At 54.0% G+C, this 23,932-nt stretch overlaps 1 protein-coding gene across 1 annotated transcript in view; it reads right to left on the bottom strand.

Annotated features, from left to right (window-relative positions):
* Positions 1-23,932, bottom strand: part of ZMAT4 (zinc finger matrin-type 4) — a 70,737-nt gene that overhangs the window by 14,692 nt on the left and 32,113 nt on the right. Inside the window, 3 exon segments of the mRNA XM_075074671.1 lie at positions 2,946-3,173; positions 11,600-11,756; positions 21,476-21,565. Coding sequence (XP_074930772.1) covers positions 2,946-3,173; positions 11,600-11,756; positions 21,476-21,565 — 475 coding nt within the window.

Raw genomic sequence — 23,932 nt, 5'->3', positions numbered from 1 at the left:
ATGGAGCCGCGCCGGCGCCTCCGACGGAGCAGCTTCTGCTCCGTGCTGCTGAACAGGCACAAGGTCTCGGGGGAAGAGCCCAGAATTCAGGGTTTGTTACATACCGGCCGGGTTTTGCCTTTTTATGATCTGCTCCCGGGTCGGCTGGGGCGCAGCGGCAGCTGGAGACAGCGCCGCAGGGGGAAAACTCTTCATTTCTTCCTCTTTCAGGGTATGTCCACGCGCTCTCCTAACGAGTAAGAGCAGAGGGGTTTCCAGGCCAGCCCTCAGAGCTGGCGCCGGACCGGCTGTGCTGGCGAGGCTGGGAGCCGCACGAAGCCACTCGCAGGGACCGGGCTGGACCGTGCCCAGAGCAGCGGAGTGCCCGGCCGAAAAGCCCGTGAGGCGCCCTCCACTTGGCCAAAGCATGGGGACTGTGCGACTGTGCATCGCACGTGTCGCAGCTTTAACGCGATACAGGCTGGGGAAATGGTGCTGCTGGAGAGGCTTCTTTTCCCTCTTTTTTCCCCTCCTCTTTCTCGTTTCGGGGAAGAAAACAAGACTCCAAAATTGCAGGATGAGCACTTGGCAAGAAGAATCAACGTTTTTGTTTCCTATATATATCCGTTGTCCAAAAATATATCTCTATTCTTATTTTTCCAAATACACATTCATATTTATCAATAAATATTTTATTATAGCCATTATCAAAACATCAAAGGCTGCTGGAATGTTTTACTTCGACCGACAGTGCACGTTCCAGGCTCACACAACGCATCAAATGTTTGTCTCCCACAGTAGTCAAAACAGAATTAATATTTAAGTTGTGATGGGAGAAGCCACCGGGGGTAGCGTGGAAAAGAAATGAGTTTGCATTCTAGTGAATACCGAGGCAGCAAAACAAGCGCAGAGCAAGGAGAGCCCACGGCCGCAATCCCTGCCACGGACTGGCAAACACCAAACCCGCTGGACATCGAAAGCAACGGTCAGACAAGAGTTCGCTGACAACCTGGGACAGGCTGCCACTGGGTATCTCTGAACTGCCGCTGTTATCATTGCTCTTGAAGTCAGATATGCCTTTATCTGCCAAGGAAAGGCTGTTTTCTCAGACAGAAGGCAGATCTCGTTCTGCGTTGGCTATTGCAGAGATCTGCCTTCTACATCTGTAGAGATCTGCTCTCACCTCACAGCTAAATGCATACGGGAGAGCACATCACACGCCCTAGTTAAGCAAAACTGCCGAAAAGAGGGTTTTCCAGCTGTACTGCTACTCCAGCAGCAGAGGCAAGCTTCGCGGGACTCCATCAGCAGGCTCAAGGACAACTCTCTTGGCTCACCGAGTCTGGCTGCGCAGCTCGTCGGCGCTAGAAAGCACTGGACGCCCATGAACGGCAGCCTCCGAAACAACAGCCTGGAAGTGTCCGACCCAAGGAGCAACACTGGCTTCCCCCGCGCCTGGGGACGCGTACAGCCACGGCACAGCTCTGCAGTCCCCCTCTCCTGCCGTCCATGGACGCTGGCAGGACCACACTAGATTCAGCCGCAAATCCCAACCGTGCAGAGAACCACCGTAAAGCTAAAAACCGACACGGGCTGATGAGTGTGTAAAGCCCTCCCATTTCAACTCTCCCAATACAAGCTAAATGAATAAAACACTTCGCAATTGATTTATTTACAGTTAATGACATCCTCAGCCACTCTTGAGCTTGGCATGGTTCAAAGTACCAAGCACTTCATGTTATCGTCCCAGGTTTTATTTCCCCGCATATTTTCAACAGCAACATGACTCAGCCACATGAATCATTTATGGCATTGTGAGTCACACTAGGTAGCACACGAAGCATCTGGATAACCATTACAAGGTTTATGTGAGATCAAGAAGTGCACAACATACTGCATAGTCATTAGTATTTGAAGGAAAATTATTTCATTTAGCAAGGGGAAAAAAGGTATTTTAAAACGTTAATGCAACGTCTTGCTGGCAAACCAGACCTCCTCTCCCGTGTGGTTTCAAAATCAAACCTGCACTCTTTCCTCAGCCTACTGCAGTCAAATACGGTGTGTGCATACAGGATTATAATCAAGACCACAGAGAAAACTTCCAACAGGAGGCTCATACCTCTCCTCCTGTAATTACACCTCTCTATTAAAAAGGCGCTTTGTTCAGAATTCAGTCTTAGCCGCAGCCTCCGCCAGATAAACCAGCACATCCCCATCAGCAGGCGCGGTCTGAGGGAGCCAGCCCTTCATCAGTGCCCGGAGGGGACCGGGGGCTCCAGCCGACGGGGGTCCCGGAGGGGTGCAAGCCCCAGAGCCGGTGACCCCGGGGCGCAGCCCCCGCAGGGACCCTGCAGGTGCCAGAGCCCCTCCTGGTGGGGCTGGGATGGACGGACAGACAGGCAGAGGGATGGCAGCTCACCCTCCGGCAAGAACACAGAAAACTTGTGTTTAACATACCCACAGCAAATGCTCGGTTCCTCTTTTCTACTGCTGACCCAGGGCACTGCAGTGTTTTACAAGCACTAATTAAATCACAGAGGACAGCTAATGCCCCGCTGTCCGTCAGGGAGACGCAGGGAGTGCTCTGCCTCCAGCAAGAAGCATCCCTGTCCCACTGCCCTGCGGGGCTGAGCGCTCCAAGACGTTCTCCTCCCTCAGCTCACGGGGACAGGCCACATTTGCTCGAGGACAGAAGTGTGTGCTAATGGAAGGGACTATTTCAGGAAGAGGCAAAAGAAATACCCAGGAAACAACTTCTAAGGGATGCTGCTAGGAGTGCAGACTGTCAGAGGAGGGGACTTTGGTTTTTAGGGTAGCAGGAACCTCACACAGCAGTAAGAGCACCACGGTCTCCTCTGCACCACTTGGCCAGGGAACAGTGACCGCAGCAGGCGAGGGCAGAGCCGCTGTGGTCGCTGGGTCCCGCGGGGAGCAGGTCCCTGCTCCCCGCATGCCGGTGCTCTCACCTCTCAGCTCTCCCAGGTCCAGGGTCTTCCCCAGCTGCTCCAGGAGGTCGGCCCTGGCCGCGTTCTTCTTGTGCTTTTTGCCATCGTAGTGCTGCTGTGCCATCATGGGGTTGTTGAACCAGGCTGCGCAGAGCTGGCAGTATCTGTCCGAGTCTCTCCGCTGGTGCGGTGACGGTACCACCGGGGCACTCGCCGTGTGCGGCTGCTTTAGGGAGCTCAGGGCGGTTTCTGTAAAAGGAAACGTTCGGGCGTGAGTTCTCCCGGGCGAGTGCTGCCGTCTGAGTAACCGCGGACCCCGAGGCAGATCCCACATTAGACGTGGGGAATAATTAGCAGCAGTTACAGGGTCCCACCGGATATTTTGGATGGTACTGCTCGGAAATCTACCATTTCTCATCAAAAAAGCAGCACGAAAGGACAGCACAGGACTGTTCCTCAACTATCTGCATTTCACTAGCTGGGAAAGGAGGATGGTCTCATCGCAGTTACACGTCTTATCCCTGTTGTGATTATACGTGCTAAACTTATCCTGTTTAAATCGCTACTTCCAGGAAAAACTGCCAGTGGAGAATAAACAGACGCAAAGCCATCTACTTCTCAAGATAGAGACAGATTTATCATTATCTCAGAATTCTTATTTTTCAGTTTATTTGGTCTTGGAAAGAATAGAGAAAGCCGCAGTAACTGTAAATTGTCACCGACAAAAAAATATTCCATAGTCTGTCCCCTCATTCCAGTATCTTCACATTGTGAATTGACAGGTACCAGCAACCCAAGGCCTTAATTTAATCCCCTTTCCCTTCAGATTCACCAAGATTCACCGTCTGGGAACACAAACATGATCCCCAAATAATTTCAAAGAAAATGGGGTGATTAGTCTTTACATTATGGAGCTGCACCTTCTTTGCCACAGTTTTCCTTCTTCGTACAATGTAAGCCACAAAGCCAAGAAAAAGCAGTTTAAAGTAAAATAAAGTTCAGACAACTTTGGGATACAAAAATACACAATGACTAACACTTAATTATCACACCTCATTCAAAAATTCCCTTTTATGTGGTTTTCCTTTTCTTTTCCAGATGAAATGCCTGCCATCTCAATAATTAAACCACTCTATGACACAAGAATAGGCAAATTTCAGGGAGGTGAAGGGGGGCTCGATCGCTCTCCTTTGATCAAAGGGCTCTGTGCTATTCCGGCTGAGCCCAGACGAGAGCAGGGGTTGGCACGTGACGAACCCGCCTCAGTGCCTGGTACCGGGAGTGGCAGCAGTGAGCAGAACAGGGATATATTTAGACATGTAATTACGACTGAAGCCCACTGCGATTGACGCCACGGCTCAAGAAAGTTAATATTGTTATACATCTTCCACTGACCTGCTCGGGAAGGGGCGCCTATTAACTTTCCTCAGGGAAATTGTATCTTACGTATAACGTTACTTACAACCTTATCAATTTCCAGGGGTTTATAAGCTTCTATTGTTTTTCACGACAACTGCCAAGGCGTCCGCGTGTCAGGGCCCGGCCGGCTGGATGCGGCACCGCCGCCCTCCCCGCCAGGCTGCCTCGGGGAAGCCCGGGCAGGGCCCCCTCACCCCTGCTGCCGCCGCCGGCGCCCGGCACAGCACGAGCGCAGCCAGCTCCGCCGGGGACTAGTTAATAACGCGACCGCGCAACCGGCTCCTGCGCTAGAGCTCTCCTCTCCTCGTTCTGCTCTCGTGAACCGCCCGCCCACTCGTTTGGATTCATGTCACCCCCCCAGTGCCTCCTCTCTGCCCACCGTCCACTTAACCAGCCTAGTTAGAAACCAGCGCCAACGAAGAAATCCTGTTTCCTTCGCCCCTCGCAGCGCACCGGGGCCAGGGGCCGCACTCGGGCACGTCTTGGCTCTGCCGCGGCAGCCAAGGCCGGCGGCTGCTGTGCTGCCTCCTGAGAAACTGCTCCCGGCAGAGCTGCCGGGCGGCCGGCAGGGCTCACGAAGGACCTGTGTTCTGCTCCTAAGGCTCTATTTTGCTCCTAAAACCGTCATCTTTTCTCTAACACCTACGGTTCCAGCACAACACGCACCCCCAGCCCCTCTGAGTGCCCACGACATAAACAAAAGTGCAACTACACCAAAGAGCAGAGCCAGGGCCAACACACAGTGATTAAGAAGAAAATTAGGAAATTACAATATTGCCTGTCCAAGCTAAGATTAAGCAGGCTTTGCATATCCTTGACTCATGAAAAGCAAGCGTGTCCATCCCTCGTGCATTTTTGTGACTACCCTGCCGGAAAGAGTCGGTGCCAAGGGCTGCCCGGTGCGGGGGCCGCGCAGACCCCCGGGGATGCTACGGGGACCAGCCCACGCAGCTCCAGGGCACGGGGCTGCAGGGATGTTCGGGCATCCAGACCAGCATAAATAATCAGCTATTAAGTCAGTCCAGGAGCTCTGCGATATATTTGACTTGCTGCTCTCCAGGCCCCAGGCTATAAAGTTAAATCTCAGATATTTTGGTCAGCTTTCTCCTTGTTTATATGTTAGCTGCCACCACAGGGGAACCAGGGAGGCTGAAGTTCACAGAGCTGGTGGTGTCTGCAGGAGTTATATCTCCTGCTCACTAAAGAAATATGACTGAGGCATCCTCTGCTGCTCCGCCATCAGCCTGGCCGGCGGCCCGCGGCTGCACGTCCGAGCCCCTCGTGCGAGGGGTGGCTTGTGCTCATCCACAGGCAGAGCAGGAGGGAGGCTGTCAGCGGGGACGGCACTCCTGCTTCGGGGGGTTGCACCAGAGCCCCCCGTGCCCACGCCGGCCCTGCCCCGAGCCCTCCGCAACGCCTGGCTCCCCCCGGCCCCGTGGGCTGCGGCCCCCATGGCAGAGACCCCGCACAGACCCAGCGCCGGACCCTCTGCCCACGTTGCACGGCTGCTCCCACGTGGCAGGGATTTCCTCTTAGCACACACAGCACAGAATATTTTCTTGTAAAGCCGCATTCCTCAGGTTCCGTTTACAACCACCACTAGTCCTGAGGCGTGCTGAACCCAGCGTGACAATTAATGAAAACATCCCATGTCTTCCAAGTCCTCCTGAAGAGAAACAGATGAAAGTTGACTTCTCCGCAAATGTGGCTTTATCATTTCGATACGCACTACATAACTGCTACAGAACAGAAAATATCATCATTCCCTGAGCAGTGACATGAAAATTAATAATAAACACTCACAAAACGTCAAACGTTAAAAATGTTTCTCCATCTAAAACACAAACATAAAAGCTGCTAGTTCGACTATTTCAAGTATTTCAAAATGCTAAATAGCTCATGACAGTCTGCCTTACGTTCCCTTTTGCTGTGGGAGGGAAGTGAGAAAGTCTTACTTTGCTGCAAGAAGCAAAATACAAAGTTAGAAACACTTTAACACTCTGGCAATGAACTAATGTTTGACTTATTTCTCGCATGCAAAGCTTTTTATTCATAGCTGTATTTAAATGGCACCCAATTTTTTATCATCGCCACTCTCCAGGGACCGAGCATGAGGACGGGAAAGTAACTGAGCCACGACAACGGGGCACTGGGGTAATTCAGTTCTCTTCAGATGACAAATGTGGGGCTAAGGCAGACCCAGCTGCTGCGGGACAGATCCTCGCACCCACACCTGAAAGGCATTTACTCTGTCCCCTTCAGCACGCCTGAACCGCAAGCCCACGCTAGGAGCTAGAGAACAAGGAGGTGAGAAAGCCAAGGTAACTTTTCCTGCTGGCAAAATCACGCCCTTATTCCTCACCCCCAACGCAGGGGCGCCGGTGCCGGCACCTGCCCTGGCGGGAGCCGCACGCCAGCCCCAGCACCTCCCGAAGCCGCGGCTCTCGGCGGCTGCGCGGCTCTGCCGGTGCCGGAGGGCTTATCGCCACCTTCCTGAAACGACGCCTGCAGGTACCTGCGCTTTGATCGGTGAAGGCAGCAGCTACTTCCCCCCACAAGTCTTTGTTTTATAACTCATAGCGATGACTGGATGCAAGCTGACAGATGTTGGCAACGACTAGAGAAATTCATCAGCAATAGGGGTGACATAAAGCCTCCGAGGGCTACAACCTTGTACAGCAGGAGCAACAGAAAAGATCACAAATATTTCACTGTTGTGATGAAACGTCGCTTGCCTATTGTGAAAAACCCAACTGTTGAGGCACGTCCTCCCTCTCCCGGAAGCACCGGCAGAGAAATGAGAGATGTGTAATTCATTAAGATGATCAAATTGAAAGGGAAGGTGTAACTCCGTAAGGGCACGGAGAAGAGAAGTAACTTTCTGTGGGACTGGTGAGACAGAAAACCCCAAATACCAAGCAGCGGCCTGTCCGGAGGCAGAGCGCAGGCGCCAGCGCGTCCACGTGCATCCGCAACAGAGCTCCGCGCCCTCCCAAGGCGGGTGACGGATGCCGCGCCTTAAGGCGACCAGAAAGCGCATCTGGAGTATCTGGTGGGAACGGGGAGGGACCAGAGCTGTCAGGGCACAGGGAAGGATGCACTTTTATGTCTCGCGCTGCTTTATGTACTACGCAGAGCACGGGTTGCTCCGGGTTTAGGACTGATGTAGCCTCCGTGGTGATGAGAGGGAAGCCTGTTCCTTACCATTTCGGCAGAGACACACGTTTCACCTTGCGGCACGAAACCCACGGGGAAGCCCCTGAGCTGCTCTCCGGTAGGTAAAGCAGTGCCCTGGCACTACACTGCCGGCAGGGAAGAATGCTCAGCACTCAGACACACGCTGGATGTCAGCAGCACAGGAGGAATCCACAGAAATCCTTCCCTCTGCCACTTCCCGGCTGGAAGCAGGCGCGAGCCCAGGGTGAAGCGGGTGGGCACTGTATTTGGAGGGGAGCTGCTCTGCAGAGGTGAGGCCCCCAGGGCACGTCTGGCCGCTGGCAGTGGCTCCAGGCCCCGCAAGCAGCCTTGCAGCACAGCGTGTTTCAGAGCCGATGCCTCCAGGAGCAGAGTTCCAGTTGCCGACATATTTCAAATTTTTGCCTTCGCTGAGAGCATTACATATTTTTCAAAGTACTTTTTTTTTAAACTGGAAAACACTGCTCCTGAAACAGCTCAAGAATTCTTCCTAAATTTCCCCTGCAGTTCAACTGCATTCATTAGTCTTCATTTTGTCCCCTAAATTCTGTTACTGTGCAATTTAAAGAGATGCTATGCTCCGCAGAGGCAACTGTATGTCTGTGTGAACGAAATGACCCCTGCCAAGACAGTTGTGCAAAGAATTTCATCAATTCTTTCCTCCCTTTACACACAGACCCACTAATTAAGCAAATGGTCAACACAGAGTTTCACAACAATTTAGGGCAGGAGAATAAATTTTCGTGCAAGGCTGAAAATCAGACATTGCAATCTGGAGGTTACTGCCTATTTTTACTTGCCTATTGGCACTAAACTACCTTTTCAGATTAACTGTATATGTTTAATCTCAGGCATAATAAGAGCACTTGGGGAACTCTGAAAACATTTTAAGCTTTCTTTTTTAATTAAAAGATTGTGAGAGTTCAAATATTTGTGTAGAGTTTTTCTCACTTTTTTTTGATCACACGTGGAAGGTAAAAAATACTTTACTCTTAGGAGCTTAGGGAAACACCAAACAAAACATTCAACCCATTTAACCACCTGAAGGATTACCGTGTTATGATCAGAGCAGCAGCCTGGACTCTTTTAAAGCCGCTAACCAACCACACTGCAAGCGTAGGCTCGTGCCCCCGAACCGCCAGCACCCGCTCCTCGGCCTCAGGCTCAACCCCCGCGTCCCCGGATCAGAAGGGGTCAGATCCCTCAGCAGCGCCCATCGGTGATTATCGATGCCTCTTAACTGCTGCAGGGTAGCAGCTTACTTCTGAGCAGGTTAATCCTGTATTAGCTGATATTTATCTTCTCTAAGAAAATCAAAAGGAAAACAAACCGTGACGCGCCCCACCACAGGCACAGCCCGTCCCGCGGCTGCGGCGCTGTCAGGGGGGCTCGGACTGAGCACACCACCAGCCGGGTAGGTACGGGAACCACAGCAGGAGAGCTCCACCACCAGCACTACCCGCCTCCGTCACGGGGGTCTCGAAGCGGATGCTGCAACGTTCACAGGCCTTCTGGCAATCAGGGCTTTAAGGACAACGTCCAAGAGCCTCCGGAGCGCCCTTCCACGGCGCCGGGGAAGGAAAACGGCTTAATCTCAGTGACGAATTCCCACCAAAAACAGCAGAGCCACCACTCAAATCCTGCACAGGCACCGGCCGCACTGCAGCCGGGCCACGCCGCGGTCACAGACTCACGTGGAGCCCCCGGGACGGGGCGCTCCTCCCCCGAGCACACAGCACGCTGCGGGCTCTGTGCGGGCGGCTCGCGGCACTCACGAGCCTCTGAAGCTCTGCCCGAGGGAGTTTTTAGTCTCCAGCACCAGCCACGAAGGACTGGGAGAAAAATCCAGTGGGAAAATGCTGGGCAGCTCTGTAGGAAGCCCAGAAAAAAGCTGTCCCCAAAGGGCACGTTTCTGAGAACTACTGGAGAGCAAAGAGGTGCTTATTAATGTATTCCCGCAGCTCAGCTTCATCAGAACAAGTGTTTGGAAGAGGTGATGAGTCCTTGAGTTACTCTTTCCTAGTGATTAGCACAGCTGAAGAGCCCATAACTCTCGGAGGACACGGTGCAGCTCACCTAGAGCCTCTGTGAGGCCGATCCAGATGACTGAAAATTAGACAAAAACACAGTGCAAAGTTGCAGATCTTGGAAAGCCCTTCCTTGACCAGGCCCTACAGCCTCCGTATCCACGAGCAGCATGGCACGGCTGCTGGGGCTAGCACAGACCCCACAGTGAGGCCGCCTCGGCACCGCTTCAGAGGGGTCTCCAGCAAAGGAGAGGGTACAAGTGGTTCTCATCTACCTATTGCCAGCCCACGCACATCTCCGATTTCATCAACAGAAACGCTGGGTCGCCAGAGTCCGCGATCGGCGGCAGCCGCTGCGCCGAGATCAGTTCCCTCCTGCCCTCGGCTGAGAACCACCGCCCGCAGTTTGTCCGTCTGCCTCCGCGTGGCTCCAGCTCCGCGGGCAGCCCCCGAGCTGCCGAACGGCAGCGGACCCGCGGGGTGGAAACAGCGACTCTTGCCCCGCTGGCGGGTGAATCCGAGTTGTCGACTTACATGAGAATCAGTCCATGCACTATTCCCTGAAATCCAGCACCCCCGTGACCCTCAGAAACTCACCTGGATGTGACCAGAAATACTAGGGTTTGCGGCAGGTCCTTTGGTGCTGGAGGATGAGTCGCTGGAAGGCTGACACAAGGGATGGGGTTCTGAGCACGAGTGCAAGCGCCGGACAATTAAAGACCGTGAGAGCACTACTCCTCTCCGTGCCCTTGTAATTATTTGCCAGCTGCAGAGAAGAGCCTGAGGAGCCTTGAAGTGAGTCAGCTGCAAATTATCACGTTAATTCCTGTTAGATTTGTGCTGCGGGCTCGCTGCGGGGATGGTCAGGAGCTGCCGGCACCCCCGGCCACCTGCGGCTGCTCCCACGGGGTTCACACCCGGTACCCAAAGCACCGGGCAGTTTCCAGATGCAGCTCAGCAACTCACGAACTCGGCTGTACCTTCGCTTAATCAGCCTGCGGAGAGCACGCTCCTTAGCTGAAACACCACCTAAAGTGATTCCCCACGTGCCCTCAGGCAAAGGCGGTAACGTTTCCCAGGCCAACCCTGGTAAAGGACAAGCAATATCCTACGCATCAGCACCTACGCTCTGTAAAGTTAAAAAAGCAACAAAAACACACGCAGAGAGCCAGCCCCCTCCCCCCGGATAATCACATCTAGGACTTATGCACCCGTGTCAGGCAGGGGGTAAAACGCTAAACTGATGCTCTGCTGTGACAGAGGCGCCACGGGTGGCAGCACTGACAGACGTCTGTCTGCAGGGCCGCAGCCCACTCCGCCTGTTCGCATGAAGAAGAGCTTGTTGGACCGTCCTCTGGCCCGACGAGCACAGCCTAAGTTTTGTTTCACAGTATATTAGTGGTTTGCAGGGACTTTATGGTTAAGCAAACAATAAGGTGGTTAAATTATCCAGTTCCAACATTTGACTTTTTAAATGTGAAAGTTAATAGGCTCGCGTTATCAGAATCGCCATGGAGGAAAGCAGGAATACACATCTGGGCAAAAATCAAAAGGCAATCGATCCAACAGTTTTTAAAGACTAGATTTCGCTCTAAGGTAAAAAGCAAATGGTATTTCTGCTCCATACAGCTACATGAAAGGTTTATTAAATGTATTAGCTGAGCTGTCGAATAACTTCTGATAATTAAAGCGAGGCTTGGCTGTGCGTGCCCAGAGGAGAGATTGTTTTCCACCGAACACAACATTTCAGAAGCGTGGAGCCAGAGATAGGGCTCTTGTACCAAGGCCAGCCCTGGCTGATAAACCACTGATGTATGTGAACAAAGCAGACTATAATGAGCATCAGCAATTTTTAAGGGCTGTTACGACAGCAACACAAATGAATAGCTGCTTCTGCCGGCCTTCATCGCTCAGCTATCCATTTTCTGCCGCGCAGGCACCGAGCCGGCACCGTGGCTGCGCCTCCTGAGCACAGCGAGCCCGCTCCGCCCCGTGCCGGACCCTCCTGCTCCGGCTCGCTGCCTCCGGACCTACCTGTGGCCTTTAATGCTGGTTGTTCACCTAGCAACAGTTTTAACCTTTTGGCATGGATTTTCCCTTGGTAATGCGATTCGGCCACCACTGCTGAAGTAAAGGACATGTTACATAGTGTGCAGCATTTGTTCTTATCCACTGAGTCACCGTCACTGCCCTGGGTGGAGACAAAAACACAGACAAAAAAAGAGGCGTATAAGCCCACCAAGCACAGTCACGGAGAAAGAGAGAGAGGAATCCAGGTTGTTATGCCAAGGCCATGGTTTCCAAGGGGTATCCCTTCCTTCTCTCCCCCAGACTCGCTCCTGCCTGGTCCCAGCCCTGCTCAGCCTGGGGATGCCACCGACCCCCAGGTGCTCCCGAGCCCCCAGTGCCTCCACTTCCATTCGCACACTGGGAGCTCGTCGTGTTGCTTTGTGTTCCCCGTGGCAGAGAGGCTCATCCTTCACACCCGCCAGCCTGCCTTCCTTCAGCCTCTGTTCCTGTTCCCTGGCTGAGGGAGTCGTACGAATCTGGTGCTTTCGCTGCCACCAGCCACCGGTGCTTCCTCCTGCCACGCTTCCACAAGAGACCCCAAAGCTGCCAGGGGGGGATGGGATGGGATGGGATGGGATGGGATGGGATGGGATGGGATGGGATGGGATGGGATGGGATGGGGGGATCCCTCTCTGCAGGTGGGAAAAGCAAACAAACCAGGGGGACTCGTGCAGGTCCCCAAGAAGGATCGCACACCAGCCCTGGACACCTCCTGCCCCTCTACCTTTGTTCTGCTGTTCTCGAGCCCTTGGAGGAGACCCCCCTGATCCCCCACCTCGTGCTGAGGCCAAGACAGAGGTGGGAGATGGGCCGGAGGGGTGGGGAGCCCCGGCTGCACCCCTCTGCAGCCTGGGTGTCTGCTCCAGCAGGCGCCTGGCCGTCCTGGGCTGCCCGTCTGCGGAGCGACCGGCCTCGTACCTCCAGCAGTAACCTACTACCAGCTGCGGACAAGAGAGGCCTGAAGGCAAGAGCCACCTCATGGCAAGCGCTGAAGACAGGAATTCTTGCTGCAGGGTTTGCGTAAAAGGAAAAAAGAGCAGAACACCTAAATAACACATCTATGGTCTGCTCCTTCCCTAGAGGTGGATTTTGAGCTCTCGAACGCTGCCAGATGGAAAAAGGCCATCATAAAACGTCCAGGACGCTTTGCAGATAATGGTGAAAAACACATCCCAGAAACCAACGCTGCCTAAAAACTCGGAGCTGTGGCCTGGAGCCCTCTCTGAGGACCTGCGCAACGAAACACCCTGGTGCAAAGGTGACACTCCCTCACGAGATCCTAGGCGTCAGCTAACAGGCGACTGCAAATTTTAAGAAGTTATGAACATCACCATGCAGTATTTCAGTACCAGCAAGAGGCTCTCACGGCTGCAGTGGTACAAGTAGGGGCCATCATTTGCAGTTACTCATCACTGCATCTTAATTTTTACAAGGAAATCCCGATTTCATGAGAATATTGTCGCCAACCTTCACTATCGTTATTCTTGTAGGAATTAAAGCCAGCGCACCTCTGCCCAGCTGTGTAACTGAGCTTAGACCTTCTACTCTAAGCAAAGCCCACGAGGAGGAGTGGCTGCCGCTGAAGGCTGCCCGCTCCCGCAGGAGCCGCCTTGTTGCCCCTCCTCACCGCACGTCCCAGGTCCCGCAGCAGCTCCCGGCACTGCCCCGCGTCCCGCCCAGGCACCCCTTACCCCGGGGGGCACCGAGCACCCCAGCACTGCCCCGCTGCCTCCCTGCACTCGGTGCAGAGGCACCACCACTTCCCAGGCACGGACGCGTCTGCCGGGATCCCTGCCCGCTCCGACGGGGGGTTCAGCCCCCTGCCCTGGGGGAGGCGGCGGCTGAGCAGAGGCACGGGGGCACCCCTGCCCGCAGGGAGGAGCTGGGCAGCCGGGAACGGTTTGGGAGAAGAGCTCACAAACAGCCCCTGGGCTGAACGTCTGTCGGCAAAGCACGACCGCTGCTGCCAGCAAGTGTTTACGAACAAGCGGCTTCCACAGATACAAGGGTAAGTGTACAAACGTCGAACGAGCCGGGGGAAAAGCACGCTTGCACCATTAGTCACAATTAATTATTCAATCCGTTCTGCAAAGGAAATTGGAATCGCATTTAGGGCTATATATATGTGGCCTCGCTTTTCCAAAGATTCCGGTATGCTGTGTCGGCCACTGAGCACAATGTATAAATGATCTCTCTGGAAAATACTCCTCTGTGTAGAACAAGACCTTTCCAAAGCCAGGAAATGACCTGCTGCGTGCAGGTAGTTAGCATCCTGGTCCGTTCCCTGGGCAAGATGGTCAGAGCTGGGCCCTGTGCCAGGCTGAAACCCCCTCCAGTGACAAGCCATCTGGAGCCAGCGTGCACTTCTTCCTTTTGGGTTTTTTTTTGTTGTTATTCTTTCTTTTTTAAAGCAAGTGTTCCAATTGCTGGTATGCCGTCAAAACAAGATAGTCTGCTTTAGAAGCTGCAACCTTCATTTCACAACAACTTCACAAGAAGCTGTAAATGCCTTCTGCAATTCATCCCCGCGCAAAGCTTCAGGCTTCGCGGGGGCACAGGGCTGGGCTCGTGCTGGCTGCCCCCGCGCACCCAAAACACATTCCACAGCTGGAAATGGGGACGCTGCTGAAGGGACAGCGGAGGCCAAGGGAAAGCCAGAGGCTGTCCAAAGGCCAGTTCCCCTTTTCCAAATGTCACACTTGGGTTCATACGCAGAACAAAGGGCCCGGCTCTCCAGTTCCTCCGCGTAAATGGGTGAAACGGCTCCAGCGCGAGCACCCGCGCCTGTCCTCCCACGGGAGCCCGGCCCGAGCCCCGGCTAACGCAGCCGCGGCACCAGCGGCGGGCTCCGGCAGCGGCGCGGTGCCCTCGGCGGCGGAGCCCCGGAGCCCCGGGCACACCAGCACCAGGGGCCGGCGCGGGGGCTGAGCCAGCAGCGCTGCGGCTGCATGGCAAGCCCCGGAGATGCTCCCGAGCCTCCCGGCAGCTGTGGGGCAGGAGAGGGGCTCTGCAGTCCTTGGGAGGGCAAAGCGACCACACAGCTGACACCCAACCCACTATTTAAGGTCATTTTCTCCCCCAAAATAAGCACAGTTAGAAAAAGGACAGATTTTCGTCACTTTTTTCTGTTGTTGTTAACTATAAATCAATTTAAACCTTAGGGAGAAATCTCAAAAGGTGAGAAGCACTGTTCTGAGTGTAATTTGCACTTCTTTTAAATACGTTTCTCTCAAGATATTTTATGTCTTCAAAGGGAAATCACTTGAAAGTTAAGAGTGGAGTAAAAAATTCCCAGACTCTATTGATCATCAGCGGTGGTAACATATAAAGAGCCTCCAACGGAGCTCGTTTGAAAACCTGATACACTTCAGTGTTTACGCACCAGGGTCCCTTCCTCTGCCTAGTCTGCTCCGCAGTGACATTTTTTCCTTTGCAACCTACTTTCACAGATAGACTGCAGTTAAAGAAAAATATTTTTTTTACATTTAACCCCCCTCAGACACCGCATTTACAGCCCAAGGTCCCATTTACACCAATCCACAGTTGGCTGCACAGCTTATCCAAGTTCGCCCAAGTCTCTGGGCGAGCCTCGAAGCCTGGCTGGGGATTTGGCCCAGGCTGGCACTCGCCTGCAAGAGAGGGGTGTCCCCAATTCCCTGGTCATCTGAGAGTCCCGGCCTCTGCACAAAACACAACAGACCTTTGCCCTCTAACAGCCAGTCGTTCTTCATACGCTAAATGCTGCTCTTTGTCAGCAGCATGCAGGAGATGTTTGGGCAGGAGTGTTATTAAGCATTTACCCAAGTCTGTAGCATTCACCAGCAAATTGCCTCCCTTCCCTCCACCCAAACTCCTTGCACCAAGCTGCCCAGGTGCTCGAGACTGGATCCAGCCCTGAAGGGTAATTATGCCTTCTCATTTGTCAGCGGCTGTTTTACCTGCAACCAGATGGGCTGGGGGAACCTGATCCGGGTGTCTTTTGTCACCCGTTGAATGACACCACGTTGACAGGATCGTGCAGCCAGCTGGTAAAATAACATCGCTGTCTATCAGGGTGCCCGGGCCAGACGGTCGGGTGAGCCCAGACCGAGCCAGGGCTCAACCTCGGCCAGCCTGCAGCCTGCTCGGGCCCGATGCTCGCTCTCCAGGGATGCTCTGCACCCACGTGCGCCCTCATCCCTCCCCAGGGACGCTCTGCACCCGCATGTGCACCCTCGCCCCTCTCCAGGAATGCTCTGCACCCACATGCACCCTCGTCCCTCTCCAGGGATGCTCTGCACCCACGTGCACCCTCGTCCCTCTCCAGGGATGCTCTGCACCCACATGTGCACCCTCATCCCTCTCCAGGGACGCTCTGCACCCACGTGCACCCTCGTCCCTCTCCAGGGATGCTCTGCACCCGCATATGCACCCTCGTCCCTCTCCAGGGACGCTCTGCACCCACATGCACCCTCGTCCCTCTCCAGGGACGCTCTGCACCCACATGTGCACCCTCGCCCCTCTTCAGGGACGCTCTGCACCCACATGTGCACCCTCGTCCCTCTCCAGGGACGCTCTGCACCCACATGTGCACCCTCGTCCCTCTCTGGGGACGCTCTGCACCCACGTGCACCCTCGTCCCTCTCCGGGGACGCTCTGCACCCACGTGCACCCTCGCCCCTCTCCAGGGACGCTCTGCACCCACATGTGCACCCTCGTCCCTCTCCAGGGACGCTCTGCACCCACATGTGCACCCTCGTCCCTCTCCAGGGACGCTCTGCACCCACATGTGCACCCTCGTCCCTCTCCAGGGACGCTCTGCACCCACATGTGCACCCTCGTCCCTCTCCAGGGATGCTCTGCACCCGCATGTGCACCCTCGTCCCTCTCCAGGGATGCTCTGCACCCACATGTGCACCCTCGTCCCTCTCCAGGGATGCTCTGCACCCACATGTGCACCCTCGCCCCTCTCCAGGGACGCTCTGCACCCACGTGCACCCTCGTCCCTCTCCAGGGATGCTCTGCACCCACGTGCACCCTCGTCCCTCTCCAGGGACGCTCTGCACCCACGTGCACCCTCGTCCCTCTCCAGGGACACTCTGCACCCACGTGCACCCTCGTCCCTCTCCAGGGACGCTCTGCACCCACGTGCGCCCTCGTCCCTCTCCAGGGATGCTCTGCACCCGCATGTGCACCCTCGTCCCTCTCCAGGGATGCTCTGCACCCGCATGTGCACCCTCGTCCCTCTCCAGGGATGCTCTGCACCCACGTGCACCCTCGTCCCTCTCCAGGGACGCTCTGCACCCACATGTGCACCCTCGTCCATCTCTCCTCACCACTTCTGTTGCTCCCGCACCCAGCTCGGTCTAGAGCAGCAGCAGTAAATAGGCACTAACATCTCAATTTAGTTTCCATAAAACCCACACTAGCAACTCCCTAACCCTATGCTGTGGAAAGCCAGCCAATGTGCAAGGAATATTTGTACCATCTGTTTTTGCAATCTTCTCCAGACAATCCCCTCTCGCTAACCTTTGCGGAGACGCAGCACTGACAGGGGCGAATGGCCTCGCATAAACTGAAGCACGATGAAGCACGCCATGGCCTCAGAGATAAAGCATCCAGTTCCCAGTGCTGACATCGTTCATCCACCCCCCGCTCCGTAGCTCTGCCAAGCCAGCCTAATTTATAGGGCTTCTTTTTGTAATATTATAGACTTCAAAGCGAGTCTCGTACGTCCAACAGAATTAAGTTCAGTTATTCAGATGCCTGTTAACAAGCTGCTAAAAGGCATAATCCTCACACAGGGCCAGGCAGTTGCAGTCCTTTGCTCAATGTTCCTTAAGCAATCCTCAGGAAAAGTAAGGATTTTTATTCCACAGATACAAATCTGCTATGTTCATTTCCTAGGTTTTACTAAGAAGAAAAGATTATACAAACCCTTGAAATACAGCAATATAAAACATAGCATTCAAGGCACTGCAAAGTATCTTTTAAATTTCAGTTAATTTTCTGCACATGAAGAAGGTGTTGCTGCTAAAGAGCTATCTTCCGTAATGCTCTGGGTGAAATTTAGGCAACTTCTAATTTTCAGCCTGTTTTTATTGTGGTACAAGCAAAGAGCAGGTACCGCGTTGCAGCTATCTTAATCTGAAACGCTCGTTGGTTCTCGGACGATCTTAGGACCTATATAGCCTCCGAAGAAAAGCCAGCCCTAAGTTCAGGGGTGCCTTTGACAAGGCAAGCACGTGTCCCATGGTCCCCACCCTGGCAGGGACAGAGCCACGGACAGCTGGGCGAGGCTGGGGTGGCTCCTCAGCCGCAGACCCTGGCTTCCACCCTCAGCTATGGCTCAATGGGTACTTAAAACCGTGCAGGACGAAGCCTGGAGGAGAGGGGAGGACTGGAGCACCGAGCGCACGGCGGGGCACGCGGCGGAGCTGCCAGCGGGCTCTGCCCCGCGTCCGGGACGGGGCGTCCCCAGACGGGGCGTCCCCAGGGCCCTGCCCGGCGCAGAGAGCCCGTCACAGCGACACCAGCTCTCAGCCAGCCCCAGCCTTCTGTCGGAGAATAAATTAAGTCTTCCATCACTGACGTCTCTCATTGAAACCAATACCTGACCTTTTGGTTGAAAACCTCTGATCGGGTACGAAACACACAATAAGGACGTTGGCTCTAAAACCAGACATTCATCCTGGTTTCAGTGTAATCGCTGAAGATGTAAGCTACAGCATGCAGTAACTTCTGCACCAGAAGCTACAAAAACTGTGATTTCCTCGTGGATTGGGAACTGACGCCAAGGCTCCGGGCCCCATTTGTGCCTCAGCTCTTGGCCTGTCCACCTCCAGCGCCGCCTGGCAGCACACGCGTAACCCTCAGCAACAAAATCCAGTATCCTGCTATCTGCCCTCAAACAATTTATTGTTGCTATTATGACCCCTTTCTTTTTTAAGGAAGGTCATGCTGGTTAAAACAAATTACTATCTTGTAGTACAAGTAGGGCTAGAAAGAATTTGAAGGCTTTTCTCCCACCGCCCGAAAAATGTGTTTCAGAGCTCATCGGAAGTTCTCATCGTGCCTGTCCTGATCATCAGTAGGGGTCCTGTTTTTTAAAGGTAGTGGGAAAAGGCTAATTAAAACTGATTCACCAGTCCTGGGACTTGCGGATATGACTCCTAATTTCAGAGGGGCCCTGACACAGGCTACAACCTTCTCAGGTTGCTTCCAGCTGAATTGTTAACAGGAAATTTAAAATGAAAGGTCAACAATCCCTCGGCACACCAAAGACACGGGGTTATTCCCCTCCCCCACAAAAAAACGAAAACGATAAGGAACAGCACAACTGAGTCATTATCCAGCGCACGACTGATCGTACAAGCCTCGTACTTCTGGCTGCGAAAGGCTAAGGGGTGTTTGGGGAGCGCAGGGTGGGTTTGTAGTCCTCGGGGAGCAGCAAACACCACCCTTCGCCTCACTGACAGGTCAGGTAGCGAATCCCGTCTCTCAGCCTGTTGCATCGAGTAGCTACAGCTGCGGCAGCTTCTCCTTCCTCTTGCCACCAGGAGCAGAGCCGAGGGGTTTGGCTGTGTGGTCAAAAGGGTACAAATCCAATGGCACGCAGTCATGTAACCGTGTGGGTTTGATGAAAAAAAGGCTAGTATTTCCTTTTCAGTTGCAGATGCTTCTATGCAGAAATGTAACTGGTCCTCACGGACTGTTTCTAATACTCGTTAAAACTGGTGTGCCTCGGACAGGCCAGCACTGCCGGGTACCCGGAGCGCGGCTGCGCTCTGCACGGGGCAATGGTTACCACAGCGTTAGCGATGGCCTAAATATTTGGGTTCTCTTTAGACGGAAAGGCTTGGCTAATATCTGATCAGCAACAGCCCTGCTTGGAGCTGGGAACGTTGGCAGATTTTCCCTGCTATATTTTCATAACATAAGTTCAGAATTTAGGCCTAGGATAGCCTACCCTTCACCTTGTGCGTAAGGACTTGTTAATTCGTCCCGCACTAAGGGCTGCCCTTGGCACACTCGAGCATCAGCAAACACAGAATCCCATTACTTCTCACCATTGCCTTTCACAAAAGAAATAGTGTTTGAAACGTATTTGAGGTCTGTGGTTCTCTGTCCGCCGTATCCCTGTGCTAAGGTGTACATGCGGTTACGCGGTTTCTTGTTAGGTGCAATGAAGCTCGCCAGAGGGCCGTGCCCCACGCCCATATGTGCATGTCCACCGTGCCTTTCACATTCTGTATTTAATAACGCAATAAAAACACCGTGAGATTCTCTTGTTAAGGGGTAGATTGCATCTGCAGTTGTTCTGCGTGCAACATAAAAGTTTCACTAAAATTTTAATTACTCTGTGAAGGAGCTTTCAGATTCCTTTGGCAAAACTTGCGTGCTTCTCCCTTTAATTAGAAGATATATCACTAAATATTGATAGCGTTAAGCCACAGTCACACTCCCATAGATCTGAAATGGTTTGGATGCGATCTGCCGGGAAGCCCATCAACAGCGCTCACACTGGCCCCCGAACATGGGAAAGAGCTGAATGAATAATTCACTGTGAAGCCGTCCCTTATAAATTTAGTCTCCTTTTACTGCCTGACGAATGGCTGCAAGCTGGTCCAATTTCCCCAGGCTTCTTTGTTTATTTGAATGCAACCGAGGAACCCGACTGCAGTCTTTTAAAACTGCAGACTGACCACAACCCTTTGCGAGGAGCCTTTCAGACCCAGCACTCTGTTTTCATCGACTCTCAGAAAAAATGGGGTTGGAAGAGACCACGGAGGTGACCCTGCTCCCCAGTAGCCTCTCGGCTCACCCTGGGGGCTCTCGGGGGGCTCAGCCACGACGCAGCAATGACACCGCAGGCGTCCCCTGACCTCCTGCAGGCAGGAGGGCACGGCACCACCGCGCCGGCTGTACCCGACGGCCCCACACTCGGCACCACCGCGCCGGCTGTACCCGACGGCCCCACACTCGGCACCACCGCGCCGGCTGTACCCGACGGCCCCACACTCGGCACCACCGCGCCGGCTGTACCCGACGGCCCCACACTCGGCACCGCCGCGCCGGCTGTACCCGACGGCCCCACACTCGGCACCGCCGCGCCGGCTGTACCCGACGGCCCCACACTCGGCACCGCCGCACCGGCTGTACCCGACGGCCCCACACACGGCACCACCGCGCCGGCTGTACCTGACGGCCCACACTCGGCACCGCCGCGCCGGCTGTACCCGACAGCCCACACACGGCACCGCCGCGCCGGCTGTACCCGCCAGCCTACACTCAGCACCGCCGCGCCGGCTGTACCCGACAGCTCCGTACGCCGCACCACCGCACCGCGCTGCTCCCCGAACGCTGGCCCCGCGCACCTCCTGCCCTCTGCCCGGTGACCCTCGCCCGTGGGATGGGAGTCGCGTGCTGAAAGCTGGGTGAATGCGTGCGAAGCGACGCGGGCGCGGCCTCGAGCAGAGCAGCCCAGAGCCTCTGCCGGAGCTGCCTTCGCGCTTATCCCTCCTGCAGCCGTCGCCCTGCCTCGCCTGCGCGCAGGAGCTCACCAGCAAACAGCCAGCCCTTGCGCTTAAACTGAGTAAGTGCTGGACGTTTGCTACCAGCATGCATTTTTTCCCCATAAAAGAACATTCGAATAACTAAAAATGCAATTACTGCTGCTGATGCACATCATATTTCTCGTATAGCTTATTGAAAATTATTTCCAATTACCTCGCATTTCAGCTAATCTAAACGTTACCTCTGGGTACCTGATCATCTGTGGCTGTAACAGAATAAATGTTGTAGCACAGAGTCAATGGTTCACAAAGCAGCTGAGTAAACAGGGACTTAAATGATACCCACGTTTTCTGACCGGAGCTTTTTAGCTGGACAACCTCCGTCTATGGGATGAAGCATATAATAGAGGCGAACTTTGCTGGCGTGTTTCCGACTCTGAAAAAAAAAAAAAAAAAAAAAAAAGAAAATGCAAGAAATGAAGTTACAAAAAGCAAGAGGCTCTACTGCTGCGCATGCAGCACCAATCTGCAACCAGACTCCACATCCCCTTAATACACGTGTCCAACAGGGGAGGAAGAAAGGGGGAAAGACCCAGGTGAGGACCACTTGCATCTCACCGAGGTTTCACAGAGCTCTCCACCAAGCTGAAACGAACTGAGGAGTGATTATGACACCTGCCATTAGCAGGAGGAACGTCCCACCCTCGCCACTCTGTCCTGCAGCCCCTGGAAAACGCGGCGGGAAGAAAGGCAGCGAGAGAAGAGAAACATTTGTTATCAGACCATTTCCGTAGCGGGAGAGACTGAGAAGATCAGGGTTATTTAGCTTCAGGCGGAGACCGGATGGCATCACGAGCGGTCAGATGCACATGCACAAACAGAAACCTGCAGTTCCTACACTTACATAAGAATAAAACGTATAAGGATATAAAACCTCAATCTCTAGGAAATGAGCCAACCGATACCTGCCAAAGGTTCGAAAGAAATTTCTCCCACAGGTAAATTATCAGATAATTGTGCATTAGGAAATCTAATGCTTTCCTTGTACACGGCTGGCGCTGGCCCTGCAGAGAGGGGATAAGGACTATGCGGATCCTGAGCCCCTTCTGCTCTCCCAAGCATTTCTAAGGGGAGTTGAACAGTAAAACCTTCCAGACGGCCATGAAAACAGGAGAGGGTGTGCTCTGCGTTAAGCAATGCCAGCGGGGGAAAGCCAGGCCCAACCTGATGTTTGCTGCTGCAGAAGCCAGCCCCAGGAGCCTGGGCACCGCTGCAAGGTTGTGCTGCTTCCCCGATCCCAGCAGCTCCCTCCGCCGCCGCGGGGGACGGCTGCAGACCGCGCTTCCCGGCATCAGCCGTGCCCCCGGCCCCAAAACCCCGGTCAGGCAGAGGGCTGCTTCCCGCGGCAAGGCACGCCGCGGGCTTCGTGTCCTTCCCCCAGCAAAGGCGCTGAGCGGGCACCTGCTTTTGGGACGCTCTTTATGGCGCAGGGCAGCGTTCAGGGGATCTGTATTTTTGCAGAGGGATCAGGAGGAGCTGAGGGATGCCCGGAGGAGACTCTTCCCACGCGGGACACGCCGGGCAGCACGGGTTCCACGCTGCCGTCGGGCACGACTAGAGCTTACCAGCAGGTGAGGGTAAGGAGGGGCGGTCATGCCACCATCGACGGGCGAAGCAGCCCGTGTGACTTGCAAAACATAAAGGAAGATTTTAAAGCTTCTACAGCAGGTGCATGGACACAAACCTTCAAAACACTAACTTACAGTCAGCTCTTGACTTTCAGCAGATGTGAGGGCGGGGGGAAGACTGCAACTACCAACTACCTGCATCCCGAGCCCAGACATGCACGGCAGCTATTATTATGCAAATGTTTCCTCTGAATCTCCATTTCTGATTGCCGCGCAGAACAACGGCACCGTAATATTATAATTTCAGATCACAGATTTGCAATTTTAAAATATTAAATTATCATTAGCATGTTCTGGAACATTCTTTTTTCCTGTGGTGTGAACTTGGAGCTAAATTCGGGGAGAGCCGTATTTGTATGCAGAAACGTGACTATGCAATAATTTCATTTTAATGGAGCAAATCAGTCAAGATAAAGAATGTCAAGTATCTTTCCCTAACGTGCCTTCCTGCACGCATTTAGAAAATGTGACCTGCTGTAGTCAGAGCTAAGCGCAGGAAACCCCAAAAGCTTCAGCTCTCAGTGATTAACAGTCCAGAGAGTGACGGCGTAATTAAGAAACGGCAAAAGAAACGCCTGAAATGCAAAGGACGGATGTGCAAAGTCAGTCTCAGGAGTCTGGCGGCCCGAAGGGACGCTCGGCTGGTTTCACCTCGTGCAGGTTCGTACGCGGGAAGCCCCTGCCCCGGGCAGGGCGCGGGGAGGCGGGCGACGGCCGGCCCCTTCGCACAGGGCAGGGGACAGGACAAGCCGCCGCGGTCCCTCGCACCGCATGCTTTGGATGGAGGAGAGCACCAGAGAGGCTACGCGGCCGGAGCTTTTCAGCTGAATTCCGTTCCTGAACATTTACACCCCTCGGAGCAGCCAGCCAGCCTCAAGTCATCCTTCCCACCGTCACGAGGCTCTTCCCGCGGGTGAGTTAATCCAGCACACCGTGACGCTTGCTCGCACAGCAGCATCGCCTGCTGAATTTAGAGGTTAAAAAGTTTGTGGGATTTTCATTGTTTTTTTGTAAGATAAAAAGGCAAGATTTTAACAGTAATCATTTTTAGTGTTCTTTTCTGTGGCAGTCGGCTGCGCCATAAATGATGTCCAAATGTCAGCATTAAAAGGCAG

The sequence above is a fragment of the Phalacrocorax aristotelis genome, chromosome 24 (genome assembly GCF_949628215.1).
Source record: "Phalacrocorax aristotelis chromosome 24, bGulAri2.1, whole genome shotgun sequence".
In the NCBI taxonomy this organism is placed as follows: Eukaryota; Metazoa; Chordata; class Aves; order Suliformes; family Phalacrocoracidae; genus Phalacrocorax; species Phalacrocorax aristotelis.
The sequence above is the reverse complement of the archived record's forward strand: the minus strand, read 5'-3'. Positions and strand labels throughout refer to the sequence as shown.